This window comes from Chironomus tepperi, unplaced genomic scaffold, assembly GCF_022539635.2.
Source record: "Chironomus tepperi strain 1889 unplaced genomic scaffold, CSIRO-AGI_Ctep_v1 contig_170, whole genome shotgun sequence".
In the NCBI taxonomy this organism is placed as follows: domain Eukaryota; kingdom Metazoa; phylum Arthropoda; class Insecta; order Diptera; family Chironomidae; genus Chironomus; species Chironomus tepperi.
In genome coordinates, this window is record NW_027226292.1 from 393,911 (window position 1) to 415,337 (window position 21,427).

Below are 21,427 nucleotides of genomic sequence, written 5' to 3' on the forward strand. Positions count from 1 at the left end.
ACGGTTTATTTTGAATCTAGTATCATGTCCCGTTCATTTTATTTTTCAGTCATGCTTGCCCCTATCAAGTGAAAAAAAAAAAATTTCTTCTCTGATGAATTTAATTTAATTTTTGTGGAATAAAATATCAATTGATATCAAAAATATCGCAAATCAACATCTAAGTGTATGCTTTTGTGAAATGTTGTTAAGAATTTGATATTTAAAAAGAATTAATAAATTTAAAATTTGTGAAGAAGTGGTTGCAAGAAATACCTTGAGAATATAAAGAGAAAAAAATACAAATTTCTAATTAAATTTTTTGTTTTCACAATGAATGCAGTTCAAAATTATTTGGATAATTGGATAATTTAAAAAAATGAGCAAGCCATAATGTGGTGAGTAAAATTATACATAAATCAGAATTCGTCAAAATGTAAGGATGGGCAAAAACATTTTCCAAGTGCTATCGATTTTTCATAATTTTCCCTCACATAATAATAATTTCTTTTAAATGAGTACACCAAATTGTCAATTTTTGCTTTAATTCTGACTTTTATGAACTCGTTTGTGTTTAGAATAGTCTATATTTATTAAGCATTGATCGATCAAATGTGCTGAATGAAACGAAACAAATACGCAAAAATTAAAACTTGCCAAAATACGGAAAAAAGTTTTTTCCTCTTATCGATTTTTCCTTCATTGAGTCATGCTATAAAAGAAAAGAACAATTCTTATTACAAGAAGAAGAAAAAGGATGAGGTTTTCAATAACAGTATGAGAAAAAAAAATAAATAAAATGAATAGAGTTAAAATGTATTATCAGCATATGCACTGATTGTGAAAATTTATGATCTCGAGTCTTATCAACTTTACCTGTATCTACAAAAAACCTCATTCCTAACAATAAAAACGTCAGCTTCATTATTAAGCCGTTTGTGATATGTGAAGTAAATGCATCATTTTTTTAGTTTACTTATCTTTTTTTAAAGTATATTTCATTTCTACCTACACATAATGCACAAAATTCATTCACCGCACCCCGATTCACTTCGAAGACGTTTTCAAAGGAAGTCGTAAACATCATAATCATTATTTAATTAAACATAAATTTAATGTACTAAACATTGACATAAAACGATTTTAAGGAAAGAAATTATTTCACCTAATTTATATTCATAAAAATACTTGTGAGAAGCGTAAATGCACTCACATCAATCACATAATAATCTGATGAACCACTTAAATGCTATGTTAAAATTCACATGCTATAAAGACAAAAAGTATGCTTCAAAATAGAATCTATGTGAAAAAGTTATTTAGGTTGATGTGGAAATAAAAATATTTATAATACGGATGAATTGTACGTGACGTACTATATAGTGCTTAAGTCATTCTATTTAATCAATAATTGGTTGTGGATTTTGTAACAATTTCTTAATGAAATGTATGACATCATCATATGAAAATTCCAACAACAAATACCAAGAAGAAAATGGCGAAAAATAAATATTTGCAATTACACTACAGAAATCTAAGCAGAATATTTTTATGAAACAAAAAGCATTAAGGACTTTGGGGCTGATAATTCACAGATGTGACCTTTATTATCTTACGTTTTTATTGCTAAAATTTCTTATAAATTCGCTGTAAAGTAAAAAGAGAGTCCATCATGCAAACGAAAAAGGAAAATAGTGTTTTCTGAAGGGAAGCTCATTTTTAACCGAAAAGCGCATGATCAATTTTTTTTAATTTTCTTCCTTATTTAGTGTGGTAGAAACATTGTAGAAAAGAACAAAAACCATGCACAAAAATAATTTGTTAAGAGGACAAATTGAAAAATTTTTATTTTTGATACATTTAAAAAAATTAAAGAAAAATAAATTATTAGAAAGAAACAAAAGGTTTGGTTCAATGCTATGTCTACAGACATTTTTGGTCGATTTTTATGTGGTCTCCAAGTTCACGTCGAGTAATAATATTAAGTTTAAGACGTCATAATATACTTTTTAGCTGAATAATTCTGCTTCAGTGAATGCCAAAGTTGCTTAAGCTTAAAATAAAGCTACTACTTAGAAAACCATTTTTGGTGAAAGGAAAAGTGATTTTTTTTTATGTCGTAATTGCTCTTTTTCGCGTTAAAACAAAAATTTAATACAATACTGAATCTTTTATGAATTTATTTTGTTTTTAATTTGCACTAATAATGAATCATTGAGAATGAAATTAACTTTGAGCAATTTTAGTTATAAAACTTTAAATAAACAATAATTATGCGCTAAAATCGTGCAAGCATTTTTAACTTAAGAAACCTTGTAAAATAGTAAAATTTAAGTCGCAAAAAGCAAATTTTGCATGAATTTCAAAAATATTTCTTTTCAGCAAATGATATTCTCACTTCATTGCATGCATGTGTCTACAGTAGTATGTGCATGAAAAACTTTTATTCGTTAACATTGAAATTGATATCAATTGAGCTTATTAAATTGTTTAGACTGAAAATCATGAAAAAAACAATCTATAGTCATGAGTTCAAAAAGAAAATATAATTCATTAATTTATTTTTGATACGTTGTAAATTTCAATGGAATTATTGAATTGCATCAAATAGTACACATTTTGGTCACAAATGTATTAGCATATGTATTATTTCTTTGGAAGTAATTTTCTCGGTTGATCTCCTCTCACATATTTAAATGAGAAGAAAATATGACATTAAATGATGTGAAAAGAAAGTTCAGTATCAAATACACGATTTTCAAGGCCACATCTTATCACAAAACTTTGAGCTACACATTTAATTTACAGTTAATATAATTTTTACAGAATAAAATTTTTCTGAAAAAGTAATTTTCTTAGGCATGAAAAATTATTAATTTATTTAGGTATAATTGGTTACTGTTGTTTTGTTTTTTAAGAGTAATCAATGTATATGTTACAAAAAGTTGTCACTGACCTATGGGACAATAACTGTAAAACAAGAGTTAACCACGCATTAAAAAAAACATTCAGTCTTGACATTTAAACAAATATTTATCAATTTAGATGTTTGTAAACGAAACAAATCCATGTTAATATCTAATGAACTATAAAAGATTAATGTTTAATATTTTGCTAGGTACGCTCTCTTAATTAATCACGCTTGATATTTTACACGCATCAGATTAGATATCGAGAAAAATGATCAAAGAATAAAAACAAAAGTTTTGTTTATTCGATAAGTTAGACATTTTTTTTTTCATTTCATGATTTACGTTTTTTTCTTTAATTCTGAGAATGTAGAGAAATTTTGAAGAAAATCTGAATCGTTCAATAATAAAAATATTATTTCTTTAAATGTTCATTGTACGACAAAAACTTTTGATTATTGTACATAGATAAATTTATAATTATGCTTAATACTTTAAAGATTATAATTTTGTCAAATTGTATAATTTCAAATTTTTAAACTATGTATTGGAATAAAAAACTTCCTTTTCACATATGATGAATCATCATCCACATGTGTTAGTCAGCTAACTAAAATGTTCCATAATAATACACGAATGACATATTTAAATGATCATCTATCAAAATTTAAATTCTTGGTCGCAGGGATAATTTTTATGTGGCAAAGATGTTCATAAGTTACAGAAGAGAGAAGAAAATAGAACAAAAAATGTAAAAGATATACGATGACTAATTTTAAATTCAATCTTCACATTAAAGCATTTTATGTTGTGTTTTATGAATTCATATTCTCATGATAAAGTTAAAAAGTTATGCGTAGTGCATATTCGGATTCACGATTTATCATTTCAAATGATGTTTGGAGACTCATCGGAAAATTTGTTTTCTCACGTTTTCGGTACAAGCATACATCTATACAAAAAAAAAAGAAAAAATGAAAATGAATAAAAATTCTCGTAAGTTTTCGTTTATTTTCTTCATCAAATACTTTTTTACTTCTCGCAGAGTCTCATTCATTTAGATTTATCCCAAAAATACCATCCAAAACGACAAAACTCAATCGGAAAAATAATATTTTTGGTAATTGAAAAAACATGTGTCATAAAGTCAAAAAGAGTCGTAGAATTAAATTCCATTTTATTTAAAAATAAATCCAGAGAGAAGGAAAACATTTTGAAGCAGAAATCGTTAAGTAACGAAAAGTATATGTGTAAGAAAAGAAAATCAAAACCGAAAAAAATTCAATAAAGTTCGTTCGTGAAAAGAGCAAAAACCCCGACAACTTGTCTCGATGCCCACAAGTATACCGACAGTTCGATTTTGAATCGCGTTTGAGAATGTACATCAAGATTTTTTTGTTCTAATAAAAAGTGAAAAATTTCCTCTTTTGAATGACCTCATCGTGAAAAATGATTCTATTTATAAATGAGGAACATTTTTATGCTTTAAAAGAAGCAAAGTGAAAAAAAAATAAATTGAATCTAGTTTTTACTCGTGATATAGTGAAATTAGAAAAGAGGAAATAAAAATTAAATGTTCACTGGATTTAACTTTAAAATACATACATTTATGCTAATTCTTCTAGTTTTGCGGAAGAAAGCTTGGATAATCAAAAAAGTAAATGGAAAAATTCACAAATATCATCTCTTTGTAAACAATTCAGTTGAAGATTTAAATCAAAAAATCTAATGGTTTTTAAAGGAAATTGCAGCTATTTTTTGCATTTAATCTTAAGATTTATATGATGACTGGTAATAAAGATGTTCGATAAAATTATAGTATTAGTACGCACTATTCAAATATAATATGTGTGTGTATTATTCTCCATATATTATTAATAGTAAATTTTTCTTCAATATGCTTTAATGATGTGCGAACCGAAGATTCATCACACAGATCATGGACCTACTTTTCTATCTCACTTAATCTTTGTTGTTATGTTTATTTTAAGCATCGCATCGAGAAAGAGTTTTTTTTCGTGTGAATAGTTTATTTAGTAGTAGAATACGGTATGCTAATGTAAATATTTGAACAAATAAAATATGCATTTAATATATGCGAAATTTCTTTTCGTTGTGTTGAATAGAAATGGGAATAAAAGTCGATAGTAATACCTAAAAGGAAGTCAATTTTTATGCCTTAATTCACTTTATTAAACACAACTTTGATATTTTTACCAATTGAATCAAACTTTAAGATAGACAGACAAAGCTAGTGAAATAAAAGCGTGTAAAAATACATTAATTTCTAGTTCAATGCACATCCATGATTTAATTGAAAATAAAATTATGAATTTAAATTGAAATTAAAAGATTGATTAGTATTGAATAACAGGATTGAAATTAAACAATAAGATAAATAGTACCAACTAATACCATTCGTTCTTTCGTAAATTTTCTCCACTTTGAATAACAAGAAGGAATTATAAATTATTTCAATATAAAAGTTCCAAAAATAAATTGGATTTGCATATGTCCTTAACATTTATGATATTCATGTGGCAATTTTCACAGTTTTTTCCTTCTCTGCTTGTCTGGCGTCGTTATTATTTATTGTTTTCATAAGTTAAGTGTCTTATTGTTCTGTCTATTTTTGCGATGACAAACAATTTTCGATTTTTTCTTCATTATTCACATCACTACGCCAGTAAAATATTTTTCATAAAACAAAATACAATTTTCTTTAAATTTTCATGCTTATTGAATAATGAAAAATTTTTAAGAATCAATAATAAAATTTAATCTCTATATAATGTAATGTGAGTTTACGATGACAGAAAATATTTCGAGAGAATAATTTAGAGAATACTCATTCAACTAATGCCAAGATATTTTACGAAGATCAGTAAAAATGGAATATATTCAAGGGTGAGAATTGTATAATTTTCGAAATGCAGTCAGAGGGATTAATAATTAGTCCCTAAGAAGCACATTTGGTGTTTGTTAATTTATGTCATGAATCGGGTTAATATTAAATGAGAATACGAAAAACTAATAAAAAAATAAAAAAAAAAAAAAAAATTCAATACATCCACTGTTGAAATATGAAAATGTATATTTGCTAGAAATATTTTTCTCTTCAAGTTATTAATCCATTTCACTATTATACTCTAATTTTTATTCAAAAGTATTTAAATTTTAACGCTGTAAGATCAAATTTCTATTTATATGATTCTTATATTTTGTTTAATGTGATGCTATGCAGGCGATCACTTAGAATAAAGATGCCATGAGATCTTAAATTACATTATACATATTTTATTATTATTATTACTTAGAACTTCCATAATTTACATTAAGTCAAGTTAAATAAGAACATAATTTCCCTTCTAATTTGGAAATATTAGTTGCATTTAATATGATCGTAAAGGAAACGCTTGATTTAAATTTTCAAATATCTAAAAGTATTTTTTTTATCCATAATCCTCAATTTTTCTAACAAATCATATTATTAACTTTTGCTTCTTTCTATATTTCATATTCTTAAAATGAATATTTTACTTTTTTCGAAATACCTCAAAAAGTAAATCACTTGGAGCATAAAACGTTGCAAATACTAATTTTTGGTAGTTGCATCATAATAAATTTTTCATCATAGTGAAAAATGAAAATAAACAAACTAAAAGTTTTAATTCCAACGCTTTTAATTTTTTTTTTGCATGTAGAAGTACAGTCTTAAATTCTTTGTACATTTACAAGATGTGAAAATGTGATGTATGTGTGATAATGAGCTGTTTGTTACAGAAATAAAACGTGCTAAAATTACGGCAAATACTTTTCACATAGTATTTTGTGGGCAATTTCCATTAAATGGCCTTCAGATTGCAAAAAAAAGTTATTCGTTAAATGCATTTTTCACAAAATAGAAGCAATAAGGTAAAATTAAAAATAATTTCCCTTATTTTGTCTTATTGAAAGACATATTTAAAAATAAAAAGGGAATCAATTTAGAAAATTTTTAAATTTTTATGTTTTTGTATGCTTTTTTATAGAAACATTACGTTAAAATAAAACTCAATGTAACAATTTTATTTACATTTCTGTGGAAGTTCATATTTATTATATAAGAAGTAGAACGAAACAAATATAGTAAGAAAAGTAATTTTCTGAAAATTCATGACGTCAATAAACCAAATGAAAAAAAGAAATAAAGAGAAAGATTAAGCGATAATTGATCGACGCTAAAAATAAGACGATGGAGTTAATTTCTATTCAAATTGAGTACCAGTGTTTTAGTTTTGATTTAATTAAATACATGCACAATTCATTCCGTCATTGTTTCTTTTGTATTTTCAATGATTTAGTGGATTTTATTTCTAAATATCTCTAGATGTTATGTTTTTGGATAAATTGCGGAAATGAGATCTTAATAAACGTGTTAAATATTTTATACAAAAAGTGCTTTTCATCTCACATTAATTTATCTTCTCATAATGCTTTTTATTGACCGATTTGCATAAAAAATAACATCAAGATATTTGGTTTATTATACAAAAACAAAATTTTTCCATTGCGTAATATATTGACAACTCTTATAATACATATCTAAATGTGTAGATAAAAGATTGTTAGATATGTAAAAGATTTCTATTTCAGCATTAAAATTTAGGTTACTATGAAAACTGTTGAAAGTAAAAGGAACGAGTTAATGAAGATTCCCTTTTATGTTGACATGTATGTTTGCCTTTTAATTAAAAGAATTCTTGCTTTGCTTGCATCATATTTTTTATTTTCTCTAAATCATTACTTTTCTTTTTTTATTGAAAGTTAGTCACTTTTTCTATTGAATTACATTAATAAATTATAGACTATTTAATACCAACTTTGTTAAATTTATTGAATTATTCATTATTTAAATAGAAATTTCTTATAACTCACTATAAAAATATTGGACCGCATGTAGCGCCAGACAATAAGATAACGATGTAAGCAAATATGAGTAAAGAAATGTGTACTTCACATGAAGAGAGTAAAAAGTCCCTATTAGAAAAATTTCCTCTTTTTTGCCAATATGTTTTCTTTTGCTTTGTCTGCACAACTTTGAATTTGCTTAAATTTCTTTAAGGTCCATCATTATTTGTATAGTTTTTTTTTCAGTGTAAATTTAGCCAAAAATATAAATTTTTAAAAAATTGCCAAAAATTTATTTGATTTTATTTTTTGAAAAATCAAAGATGGATGAATAATGAGAATTTTACAACACATAGCTATATTTGCAAGAATAAAGAAAAATGTTTACAAAGAGAAAGAGCGAATAAAAAATTTAAATTAATTTAAATTGGCATTAATTCAACTTGAAGTCGTTAGAATGTGTTGATATGTGGGTATAGCTAGCTACATATACATAAAAGAGTTGAATAAAATGGAATACATTGCATATGGGAGTCTGCTTTTAAATATATCACAAGGAATACTCTTTCGAGTTGTATTAATGCGAGCACAGAGTGATCTCATGCTCACTTAAATATGAAATAAAAAAAATTGTTCTATTAATTTTAATTTGTGAGAGAAGCTTGATGTGTTCGGTTCTAAAGGTCCTAACGTTTCTTCTGTGTTTATCGCGATTAAAGTGCGTGACATCAGTACAATTTTAAATAATTGTGAAGTTTTTAATAAATAATATCAGCTATTGCGCAAAAAATATCTGAAATGAATTTTAAAAATCATAAAAAGAATGAAATTTGAGAAAGCTATTTATTATTTGAATGACACGAAATATAAATGTCTTAAATAAATCTTCAAATGATTGCATTAATTTTTATTGCACCTTGTTTAAACACTCTAAACCAGCTACTTTATTGGTATTTTGTAATTATATCGGAGCATAAAATGTCTAATATAGAAAATGATAAATTGCAAACAGGAAGTTTGATGTAGTTTGCACTATGTAACTGATACATATGAGAAAAAAAAAATTATTATTGCCATACTTTTAATCTACTTTGTTTAAATTGTCATGTCGTCAATCTGTGAATAAATAAAGTGACATTTTTTTCATTTTAAATGAAATGACTCAGTTTTATAGCCACATGATATATCATGATAAGACGATGATGTAGAGTATTTATTAGTATGAAAGAAATGAATGCATAGGAAGATTAAGCAGTGTTTTCAATTTAAATTTAAAGTCCATGTTGCCAAATTTGATTAATATTTTTTATATTTGGTTTTGAAGGCACATTTCTATCACTTTGATATTTTTTTAGCAAATTGGAAATATCCGTAAAGACAATATTAATTGACCTAGTAAAATAATTTAGAAATACAACAAAGATAAGTAATGCATTTAAAAAAAATGATTTCTATAGTCTTGATTTGGAGTTCGTCTTGAACAGAAACAAAAATAAATTTACGAAACCTTAGTCATATTATATCCAGACTGATATAATTAGTGCAAGAGGTACCACAAAAGTAAATTGATATCATCCAATAAATTCTTTTATTTATGCATAAAAATTAATGCAAAAATAGCACTATATTTTAATGGCGACAAAAATAGCTCCTTATTTTTTTTTTCATAGAAGTTTAATCTGCAATTAAAAAACTAATAAATTTTTTTTAAAAAACTGAACAATTGAGAAATAAAAGTGAATGAAAATACGTTGAGCTTCCTGCTAAACAAAAAAATAAAATGTTGTGAATAAACTGTAAAACAAAAAAGTAAATAAGCAAAAATCAAATAAATGAAGAATTGAATTATGAGAAATCAAATTGCATTAAAGGTACTGTGAAATAAAATTTTTAATGTGAATATTAATAAGCTCAACAAAACATAAAAAAAGTATTTCATGAACAAAAACATCAACACATGATAGGGTAAACATATAAATGCTGCTACTCTTCATAGTGTGTTTGATGAAATTAATTGAAATGTATTCAGCAAATACCAATAATAACAAAATGACGCGTAATAAATGTCTTCGAAATACTAAAGAGAACAATTTTAAAAGTGGATTTAAAATTCATAACAATAATAATTATGGAAGCAATGAAATGTGGAGGAATGAAAATATAATGACAAATGAGAATTGCTTCCCTATGAATTACTTTCAAGACATTGATCAGTCTTGTGCAGAAGAATTGAAAGAATATTTGAAGAATCGTAAAACAGGTAAATAAAATTTGAATGCCTTCCTTTATGTTCGTATTATTAACTACTTGTTTTATTAACTTCCTATCAGTAAAATTAAGTACAATTTTAAAATCTAATACTAGAAATTAAAGTTTAATGACTTTATGACCCAAACAGACATGCAATGCTTTAACAAAAAAATTTTTAAAATTGCATTTAAAGTGCAATTTTTGGTCTGACTTTGGTATTTTTTTTTTTAAATCATAGATTTTTTATTTATCAATTGAAAATTTAGTCGTAAAAGTCTAAAAAATTTCAATTTTCATATATTTATTCGTAAAAATTTTGAAAACTACTATTTAACGATTTTCAAGATAGTGTAGGACATGATTGAAAAACTGACAAAAATAATTAAAACTTCTGAACATGATACACGTCAAAAATATATAAAAACCTCTATTACAAACGGAGAGTGGACACATATCGTACATAGAAAAAATGTATATTAAACAATAATAGAAATAAAAAAAAAAAAGTTGCGTTATTTGTCAAAATTAGCGTAAAATTCTTCCATATTTTTTTTAAAAAATATTTTGCATTCTGTTTTCAAAAAGTAAGTGCCTTAAATGTGGCCTACCTAAGCCTCTTTTAAACAAAATAGTCAAAAATCACTTTTTTTCGACCCAAATATTTATTTAACGCTATTATATATATTATAAAATTGAAATATAATACAAAAACTATTTTAGTGCATGGGAGGAGTCGTGTTGCCTTTTTCAATGTTGCAAATACAAAATTACTCAGCTATTGTTAATTTTTGAGTAAGAAAAATTCACTGCTCTTTAAACTTAATTTAACATGCATACTGGCATATGTTATTATACACATTTTAAAGATACATTCAGTTACATTAATGTATCTGTTTATGCGTGATCACTTATCAAGCAATATGATGATTCATAGTAAACATTTTAAAGTTCGTGAACTTTGTCCTGGACGTAAATTAAAGTGACAATATATCTGATGTTTCAACAACTTTATTTTCGTCAGAACTGATTCATAGTAAACATTTTAAAGTTCGTGAACTTTGTCCTGGACGTAAATTAAAGTGACAATATAGCTCAGAACTGAGCTCAGAAATAAATGTTTTTTGATTTTGTATTTTTGTAAAATTAAGGAAATATTTTTATAAATTTTGTTTTTTTGCCAAAATTTCAATTATAAAACAGTCAAATGCTGATTACTGTTTGAATTTTGTTAGTCTTTAATTATGAAATCTTATAATTCATTGTGATGTCCCGTCAAAACATGAACTCAACAAAGAGACACGCGCATAAGATTTATCGATTTAGTTCAAATTTATTAAATACAACTACAAATTAGCGAAAGAATTTCATTCAGAGATTAAGAAATAAAAAAAAAATTGTTTTGTGGTCAACTATTTTTCTTAAAGCGTTTGCGAAATTTGAAGTGTTATAAGAAATATTCTTGCTTTACACATCAAAAATTGAGTAGGCGGCTAATTTCATTTTAACCTTAAGTATTTTTGAATGCGGTATTTTTGTATCAATGACGAAGGCCTTTATTATTTTAACCTTATATATTTTATTACAATTTCAATTACTCATCGTGTATTTTTATTTTACCAAGAAAATTTAACTTTTTATCACGTGAAACATGTACAACTTCCTTCTATAATCACTGTCGGAAATCAAAATATACTTAAAAACTTATCATAATTATTTCTGCACAATGCATACTGAAATAAGATAGTCACACCATCTTAAATCATTATTGGTGAATATCAATTAGCATTAGTGAGCTAAAAATCAATTTTTTGCATGCATTTCAATATATTTTTTGTTTATAATACCTATTACATTTTATTTATGTATTCCTATAAGCAACAGACAAAAGTATGACAATACAGTCAAAAAAATAATTATAATCTCTAAATTATTTTATTGGCGTATAGATTTTATGAATTAAATAAGTAAATATTTCTTTATATAAAGAATAAAAAAACGCATAACGGTTTTATGAATTTAGTGTCATCCACGAGAATGATTTAATTGAAATCCACCTTCGCAATGACTATTTTCTTAAAGTAATAATATTGCAATCCCTGAGTAATCCATTGCAACCCCAATACGACAATATCTTTACATCTATATAAACACAAAAGCAAAATAGTCTTGTTGAATTTTACAGTACAAAAACCCAAAAACCAATACATGATGAACGGAGTACGAAAGAAAGAAAAAATATTGAATTAGTTTTCAGTCTCTGTCTGAGTTTCATTTGTTGCGGTTGAAAAGGTATAAAGATTTTGTTTGCAATATAATTTCTTATATTACCTTACGTCGATTTGTAAAAATGTGTGTAGAATTTCGGCCTCAAAAAATGAATGAGTCAATGAATGAATTAAAATTTTTTAATAAATTCTCGACAACAGGAAAAAAATATTAAGCATGTGATAAGAAAGTGAAAATGTTCAAAGGTTGAAGTATCTAAGAATGATGATTTAGCGTCACAAAGAAGATCTTTTAACTTTATAAGAAAATATTATCCAGTTTATTTATTTTTTGTTCTAAACTTTAGAGACATTCAAAAAAAATATCAAACAGAATATAATAAAAATTAAAATGTTACTTAACATCATAATAAGATTAGTGTTGCCACAAATTGTCATACAACGCTTTCGATGAATGTTATATAAAATGTTTGTCATTTATAGATCTCATTTTGAATTGTTAATGATATGTCGCCTGCTACATAATGCACAAGCTACCACACACATCAAATGAAGCATATGAGAGAAATAAAAAACTATAAAAATATATTTTCTAAATAATACAAATTTTTACCAACTCGATGCTCTATGATTTTTAAAAATAAATTGATTCACAAAGTGAAATGGGATTTTTCTTAAAACCAACTAATTTTTTTTTCTTCTTATAAGAGTGAAGATCTTAATTTACAGACATCAAATTATTTGATTTCTTCTTATTGTGATAAATAAGAAATTACTATTGAAATGGCGACAGATAAATCATTTTCACATTCTTTGATCACAGTTTTGTTTAATTCAAAATATGAATTGATTTAAGCAGGTTTTAAAACTAAAATAATTTTTAAAGACATCTTAATTTAATATTTGTTTTGAAACAATTAAATGTGGACTCTATAGAATTAAAAAGCACTGTTGAATTGATATATTGCGAAATTATTAGAAAGCTCTAAAGGAATAATGAAGAATTGATAACAATGGTTTTAGATGTCTAATTTTGTGCATATAACTTACTTACATATTATTTTAAAAAAAAAAATAAAACAGCGCACTGCACCTAACAAGTTTGAACTTTTCAAGTTCATCGTCATTTTGCTTAAAATAACATACATTTTGACAGATCTTGATCTAATTGTTGAATATTTCTGTGAGCTTGATTCATTCACAAATAATTGTCAATGAATTTATTTAAATCTTATTTATTTTTTTATTTTATTCGCGTTGGTAATATAGGAATTAATTCATATCGTGGCATGACAGACAATTCCACGCAACGACCAGCAACAGTCAAGAACACAAAATTGATTAAAACTGGATTATTGTCACAACAACAGCATCATCAGCAAGCAGGTTTTTTACAAAAACCATCATTGCTGAAACAGCCGTTATCATCATTAAATACAAATTATATTCTGAATAATCAGAACTATAATAACAATAACTTTTATTATGATCAGCAACATGTTCATCAAAAGAGACAACCTTCTTGTCAAGAATTAAAAGATTTAACTGAAGATGCACTTAAAAACAATGTGCAAATTGTGTTAAATAATATTCAAAATGCTCTTTTGAATCAACAGCAGCAACAAAAAAATCAACAAGATTATTATCAGGATCAATTTAAATATTTAAATATATTTGGTAGTCATAGTCCACCAATTCCGACACATAATCAACAACAAGTCGCCATTAATCAAAATAGAAATAAAACCAAAAAAATGTCGACTAGCCCAGCTGATTGTGATAATACCAATAATAATAATATGGGCCCGACATCAATATTGGGATGCTCCTTTGCATCGGACTTTACTCATGATAATTCAGACTATCAGTGGTTTGTTGACTATGGGTAAGTGATTTTATTATAATATTAAAAAGCACTTTAAATTAGTTTTTATCCGTTTAATAAAATCAGTTATAGAGATAGTGTACAGCATCAAAGCATCCTATCGTCACTATCAGCTAGTTATGGCATGAATGAGCTGTCGTATTATGATGATTTAGCAAGAAATATTGACGCAAATCTAGCTGAAGTAGACATGGAAAATTTTCGAAGTGAGGACATTCACTCACTGTTGAAATTGCGTCATGAAGGAGTAGAGAGTAGAAATTCAACAAAATTAATATCGAAGGATCAAAATGAATTGGATAATTCGATTTGTAAATCTGAAATCCTTTTTTCACCAGTAAAGGAATCACATATCAGCGTTGATTCGTTAGATATGGATGGATATCCGGACGATATAATATTAACATGTCAAGCAAATAAAAACAATTATACAATTGCTTTTGAAGGGAGCTGTATGTACTCGGATGAGAGTTATTACGGTAAGTGATGTTGAATTAAAGTTTGAATTAGGTATATTAATATTTTTACTGCATATCTAATCTCAATGTCATGTTTTAATTTCTCTTCTCTTTATTTCTTAATGTTTGTTTTTCATAGATATTCCCGACAATGGAAAGCTGAAGCGAAATTCGGTAAATCTCGACAATATGTTAAATAACAAAAAGATGAATGCAGAAAGTGATATGACACAATCAGACACCGGTTTTACAACGTGGAGTCAGCTGAAAAAGAGTAATGATCATATTCATATACAAAGGTAAAGTAATTTGAATCTTCTATACCTTTCTTTTTATCTAACGAAATTTATTCCTTTCTTTTCAGATATCCATCTGGCAATAATAATAACTGTAACAATAACGAAACAACTCATAACAACTTTATAAACAATAATAATGTCAATAACAATAATGTAACAACGTGTACACATTATTTTGACTATAATGTGCGTAAAAGCTCAAGTATGCCGAACTTGAAGGCAATTTTGCAACAAAAACAGCATCATCAAGAACAGTTTCAGCAGACTCAGCACCAACAATATCAATTGAATGTATCAGAAGTTGCATCAAGTCAATCCTCAATGGACACTGAAAGTAAAATTAAGACAATGCTTCAAATGTATCCGGCGCCAATTGCATCATCAGAATCTGATAATCCAGCGCCAAATGAACATTCAAATAGCAATAATGAAAGAGTTGCTAATCCACCATCTTTTAATCTTGTAAAATTGTTTATTAAACAAAAAAGTAGTAGTTCTGATACGTGCATGGATGTGTCATCAGGATGTTGGCCAAGTGATTCAACCAACAGTTCAACAGAACATCCCGGAAATTGCTCTAATTCTAGTCTAAATAGGTTACGTAAAAAAAGTATGAATGACTCTGGAAAATTTTCTGCATTAAGTCGTCATGAAGAAGATGCTGAGTATCAATTAGACAGTCTTGATGCTCATGTAAATCATCGCGATGAGAAAAGGACAAATGATTTTAATCGTGAAATTTTCGATTCGCCTACACATAGACGAAATTATAGAGATTGTGCATTAAACATTAAAAATCAAATAAAAAATCCATTACTTTTTAATGTGCTTAACAATAATGCAAGTAGTAGTGGTCGGGTCAGTAATCAAAGTCAATCAGAAGGAAGTCGAACATCTGAAAATCTTACACAAATTCTTAAAACTGAAGCGATCGAAAACAAAATGACTGTACCAATTGATATGATTACAAAATCTATACAAACATCTTCTATACTTATGCCAAAACCTGAAACAACAACTAATAAATTACCTCAAAACTGTGTTACAATGGTTCCACCATCATTCTTATCCCATTTAAGTAAACATGGTGATCAACAACATGCTCCGGTGTATGTTATTTATCCTAATTATGCTCTTCCTGATTTGGAATTTATTAATAATCAAACAATTAATTTAAAGAAAGACATAATTATGTCACCAATAGTTTACCAAGGTCAACCAAAAATGACAAGAACTCTTGACTTAAAGCAAAATAAACACATTACATTTAGAAAGCGTCCACAATCTCTAGATATTGATAAATTGCAACAAAATCAATATAGTCATGTTCAAGATTGGAATTCATTACTTACATTATTACCCCGTGATTATAAGAAACTCCTTAAAAATGTTCCAGAAGTTAATCGAATAACCTCGATGGAAGCTTCAATATCATCACAAAAGCCTTTATTCTGTATGACACCACCAATTAGACGCACTACAACTGGATTGATATGTGATTGTCAGACATTAATACAAAATCAAACTGTAAATAGTTCAAGCTCTGGTGGAAGTTCGCAACCACCAAGTAGTGGATATCGTGGCTCATCTACGATGCTAACAGATTCGGAAATGGAAGAATTAATTAATGGTGGATCAACAAATGAGGCAATGAAAAATATGTTTATTTATCAATATGACAATGTACCCGATTTAGATCAAAGACCACCAAGTGGAAGAAGAGGAATTTTAAGGAGAATAAATACGACTACAAATACACCTACACGTGTTTCAGTTAATCCGAATATACAGAAACAGAAACGTTATAGTATGATGGATCAACAGCCGACCAAAAATTCAGTAACGAATCCAACGCCACAAGAGAAGAGGCGGTCATTGCAAGATGTAAATTTCTATCATCACAATGAACTAGAAGAATATTTTAATAATATAGGAATTAATGGGATTGGTGGCACAAAGAATTTTGCTAATCGCTTACCAAATTATATGAAAACACGGGACGATCAACGTGACAGTGGAAAAGATCTCAATCAATTGCTTACAGAATTGGAACTTAATAAGGCATTATCAAATAAATTGAATTATGGAAACAATCAAACTGTGACTGATGTTGACATTCAAGAAATCGAGGCGAGATTGAAAGCTGAGAGCTTTTTGAATGCTATTCCAAAATCGGAATTAAGAAATTATGCAGATATTGCACAAATTCTTGAATGGAATCAAGCTGAGAATGAGAATAATAATCCATTTGAAAAAACAAAGTTGAGGAACGAAGTAAGCAAGACAATTTCATCTAGAAAAGTATCGTTTAATCATTCATCTCCCACATCATCGCCAGTAAGAAATGTCAAAAATCATTTACAAGCACCTGAATTTGATAAAAAATTCACAACGCCACCAAATTCACCGCAAATGTCTCAGTTAGTTGATAAAAAATCGCCGGTCGAGAAAAAACAACAGAAATTAGAGAAAGAAAAACAAGACAAAATACAAAGTAATAGATTTAAGAGGCTTCAAATACAGTGGGAATTATTGAGTAAAGAACAACAAGAACCAGAGATATTAGAAACTAAAAGTAATGTCACTACACCAACTGGAGGATCAAAATGCCAATCAAAAATTCCACGACCTGTCAGTTATCCAAATCCAAAGTAATTATAGGGAAAATTTGATTTTAAAATATTTTATTTAGACTAATTTTTGATGATTGAATTTATAGGCAAAATCAAGAGCTTCTTATTGGAGGAAAAAATCTACGATCGCCGAGTAAAATGGCACAACCAAAGAAATATACAACAACACCGACAAATGTTACGTCACCCACAGCTATGATTCAACCAACTCCTCGTACGCCAAATAAGCAACTTCATACAACACCAAAGAAAACTCTTCCAGTTAGGTAAATATAAATATTTAAATTGAATGAAAAAATTCCTTTTGTTTAGATTCTACAAAGCTTCATTTTCTCATTTAAGATAATATTTGATTTTTACTATATGCAACATTTATGAACAATTTTGGTGAATCAGACTAAAAAATTTGCTTTGTGGTTAATGCAAATCATTATCGCGTTCAAGAGTTTCATGACGAATGGCACGTTTTCCGTATTTTGAAATAGCTATCGGATCATTTAATTTTTCCTTTTCATTAAACTTTCGTGTTGAATTTTCTTCAGTTTCTCGCTTCGAGTCTTCATTTTCAAAAGGTGTAAGAGATCTCATTAATTCAGAACTTTCTGCCCGATTATCTTCGTCGATATTTTCTCGCTTTAAGTCTAAAGTTTTTTCAATCGTGACCATTCTCTTCTTATTTGGATTTGGGAGGGACCATCGAGAATTTCCAATTTGAGGTGCACTTAAAGCATTTGATTGTTGACGAGTTATGATATTTGGAAGTTCCCATGTACTCTTAAATACAAAATGTCACAAATTAGTATATATTTTTTCAAGTTAAATCGAGGTCTAATTGGATTTAATTAAAACAATCTCACCTTAAAATGTCCCCAAGAACTAGATTTCGGCCGTTCAACATTTGGCAATAAATGACCACGATCATTTGAAATAAATTGCGTAATATTTGTCCGTCTTCGTGGATGTTTTGGATACCAATGTGGTACTTGCCAGTTACACAAACTTTTTGCACTGAATGCTCTGTCATATTGATTTGCGGAAAAGTTTGATGCCATTTACGTTTGAGAAATTTTAATTTGACGCAACGTTTGGAAAATATTTTTCTTCAGGCAAAATATGTATTAGAAATTGTTATTATGTATCTATGGTGACAGTCAATAATTATCGATTTTAGATTTACGTTTTGTCAAGTTTGTCCGTAGTAATGTAATTTAATTAATTTTATTTTTCATTCTAGAACGACAACACGCACACGATAGGATGATTGGTGATAATTCGAATATATTATAAAGACAAGGAGCTGGAGAGGAAAAAAAATGATCAATAATTGATTCAGTTTTCATTTTCTATTTTTTCATATATAAATTTTAATACTCAATGATCAATATTCTAATCATGTAGTAACTCTGCGTTAATTGATGATGAAAAAGTTAAATATTTATATACAAAAAATTTCTCAAAAATTACTCTTGATATTATATCCTGTCTATCTATCATTCAAAAAAAATATATATTTATTGATTAAGAATTCTTTAGGAATTGAAGCTTTGTTGATAGGCAAATATATGTAAAATAAGTATTCGACTTAATGCTTATTGCTTTTGGCAGAATCTATAATTCTAACTAAATTTTTTATTTTATCTGCTTAAAAAGTGCTTTTTTGAGTTCGACAGTAAAAAGAAAATTATAGTGTTTTAATTATAAGTAACACTTAACAATAGAATATGATTAAATAACAAAAAAATATGTATTTGTTACCAGCAGAGAAATAGCGTTCATAGACGTAACTACTAAACTACCCAATTCAAATATTTCTAGAAAAAATATTCGTACTCAAAAACAATTATATCCCAATATTTTTTTGTGTAAATAACAAAGCGTGAAATCCAAAATATTGGTTCTTAATTTTTATTTAATTTAAGTCTTCAACATCAATGATTATCCTGACTAAAAAAATACTCCCCAATTTTTTTGTTGTGTTCCTGATTAACGAAAAAAATAAACTAAAAAACGAACGAACATTCCTGAATTTTAAAGATTCTTTAGTAAACGAGAAATATAACTTCCGATAATTAAGGAAGTAATCGACTGAACATTTTTTACGAAAATTTTTTTTTTTCATAATTTTAATTCACTTGATTTGTCCCTTTTATGACAATCAGTTTCATTTAATTAAAGAAAATTACACTCATCGATTTACTCCTTAGTTAAATTAAATTTAGTTAGAATGAAATGAATTCTTGAAAAAAAAAATCGATGTACGATAGACGAAATATGTATACTTTCAGTATCGAAAAATGATGCATTTTAAATAAATCGATTTCTAATTTGCATTAAATTTGTTTTATAAAATATATAATTTACCGGTGCCATAAGAGAAAAAAAATTAATAAAAATCTAAAAATGAGCAAAATTTTTTAGGCAGAAACAAAATAGAAATTACTGTCTGAATGCAAAAGTGATAGCATAATATCTATTTCTATTTTTTTGATTTCCATATTCATTGTGAATTTAATAAAAATTCGCCAGGCATAATGAAGATAATTTCGTTTAATTCTCCATAATTTCACAACTATAAGTAAGTTTGCATGCATACAGAAGGAGAAAATAATTTTAAGTATCCTGTAAATATTTTTTTTAAATACACAAGAAAGAGTTTTTTCTAATCGAATAAAAAATCTTTTTTTCGTTCATTTCTCGCTCGTTGAATGAACAAAAGAAGAAAAGATTTTTTGCTGAAACATTTTCATAGTCATTTTTTCTATTCAGCCATGAAAGGATAAATAGAAATATTTTAGTCTTCTCTCAACTTAAGAAATCAAAAAATTATGAAAATAAATTGTAATAAAAAACGTTTAGATTTTAAGAAGCCATAAAATTATTTTAAATTAAAAACTAAAATTTGAAAATCAAAAAGTGAAAATGAAGAAAATAATTGTCTATGCATATTATCCCTAATTTGATCTGATAGTTTAACTAAAGACATCAGACACTGAAATAAAGAAATATTTAAAAAAATATATTTTAATTCTATTTCATTTTTTTATCAAGTTTTTCAGATACCAAAATATTACTACAATTGCTTGATTTGAACAAAATATGACCGTGAAAATTAAATAACTATAAAAACAAGCAAAAGATGGAGCTCATGTGAACTTTTTAACTTATGATACTATTAGGCAGAATTTATAGATGGCGCTGAAAACTTTTCGTATAATATGAGTATAGATGGCGGTGTGCATAAATATATTTTCTGGAATAACATTATTATATTCTGGATATTCATTATTAAATACTAACTAACAATCAAAAAGTAAACGAAGACAGAGGACAAATATCCGACTATAAATATGATTAAATTTGAAACTATTTTTAAAACCGAGAAAAGAAAGAACTAATTTCATTTCTTAAAAAACTTGCGTGTTTTTCCACAATAAAAAAGACGAAACTACACAAATTTTTTACTTTTATTCCAATTGAAATTACCGTGAATTCATTTTAAAAGATACCCATTACTAAAAAATGAAAAATTAAAAAAAAATTGAAAATTGCATGGATACCTATCGCAAAAAAATACACATAAATTTTTTGGTAAAGAACAAAAGCTAGGATTTTTTTGAAACAAATTTTTATTAAACTCTAACCAAATTAATGAAAACTTACATACATGTACATTTATTTATATCATAAACTTCTTATATTATTGAATGAATCGTTAAATCATCAATTTAAAAGAAACAAAAAAGTAATAAACATAATTAATTAAAAGAAATCAAAAACAATATAAGATTATTAATTATATTATCTCAAATAAAATAAAATAAACTGAACTAATAAAAAATCCAATCGATTTGAGTTTGAAATTTTTCTAATCTAGATAATCATCATGTATATTACAGTTA

General features: G+C 26.7%; 1 protein-coding gene across 3 annotated transcripts; it reads left to right on the forward strand.

The window, feature by feature from the left end:
- The first annotated feature begins 132 nt into the window (after positions 1-132).
- LOC139088806 (probable serine/threonine-protein kinase DDB_G0282963) lies at positions 133-20,545 on the forward strand. 3 transcript variants are annotated; one of them, XM_070638102.1, is made up of 7 exons: positions 133-377; positions 13,523-14,138; positions 14,205-14,617; positions 14,736-14,895; positions 14,961-17,546; positions 17,615-17,794; positions 18,763-20,545. In XM_070638102.1, exons 2-7 carry the CDS (start codon positions 13,543-13,545, stop codon positions 18,782-18,784), a joined length of 3,957 nt encoding a protein of 1,318 aa, XP_070494203.1. In that variant the 5' UTR covers positions 133-377; positions 13,523-13,542; the 3' UTR covers positions 18,785-20,545. The 3 variants fall into 3 exon arrangements, with proteins under 3 accessions (XP_070494203.1, XP_070494201.1, XP_070494204.1); XM_070638100.1 differs by lacking the exon at positions 133-377 and adding an exon at positions 9,480-10,038; XM_070638103.1 differs by lacking the exon at positions 133-377 and adding an exon at positions 12,250-12,317.
- The last annotated feature ends 882 nt before the right edge of the window (positions 20,546-21,427 follow it).

Excerpts from the sequence above, each read along its gene's own strand:
- LOC139088806 (XM_070638100.1), top strand. The coding sequence starts at position 9,756 with ATGCTGCTACTCTTCATAGTGTGTTTGATGAAATTAATTGAAATGTAT. Across the intron at positions 14,618-14,735 it reads CTCGGATGAGAGTTATTACG|ATATTCCCGACAATGGAAAG; the intron begins GTAAGTGATGTT and ends TGTTTTTCATAG. Across the intron at positions 17,795-18,762 it reads AAGAAAACTCTTCCAGTTAG|AACGACAACACGCACACGAT; the intron begins GTAAATATAAAT and ends TTTTCATTCTAG.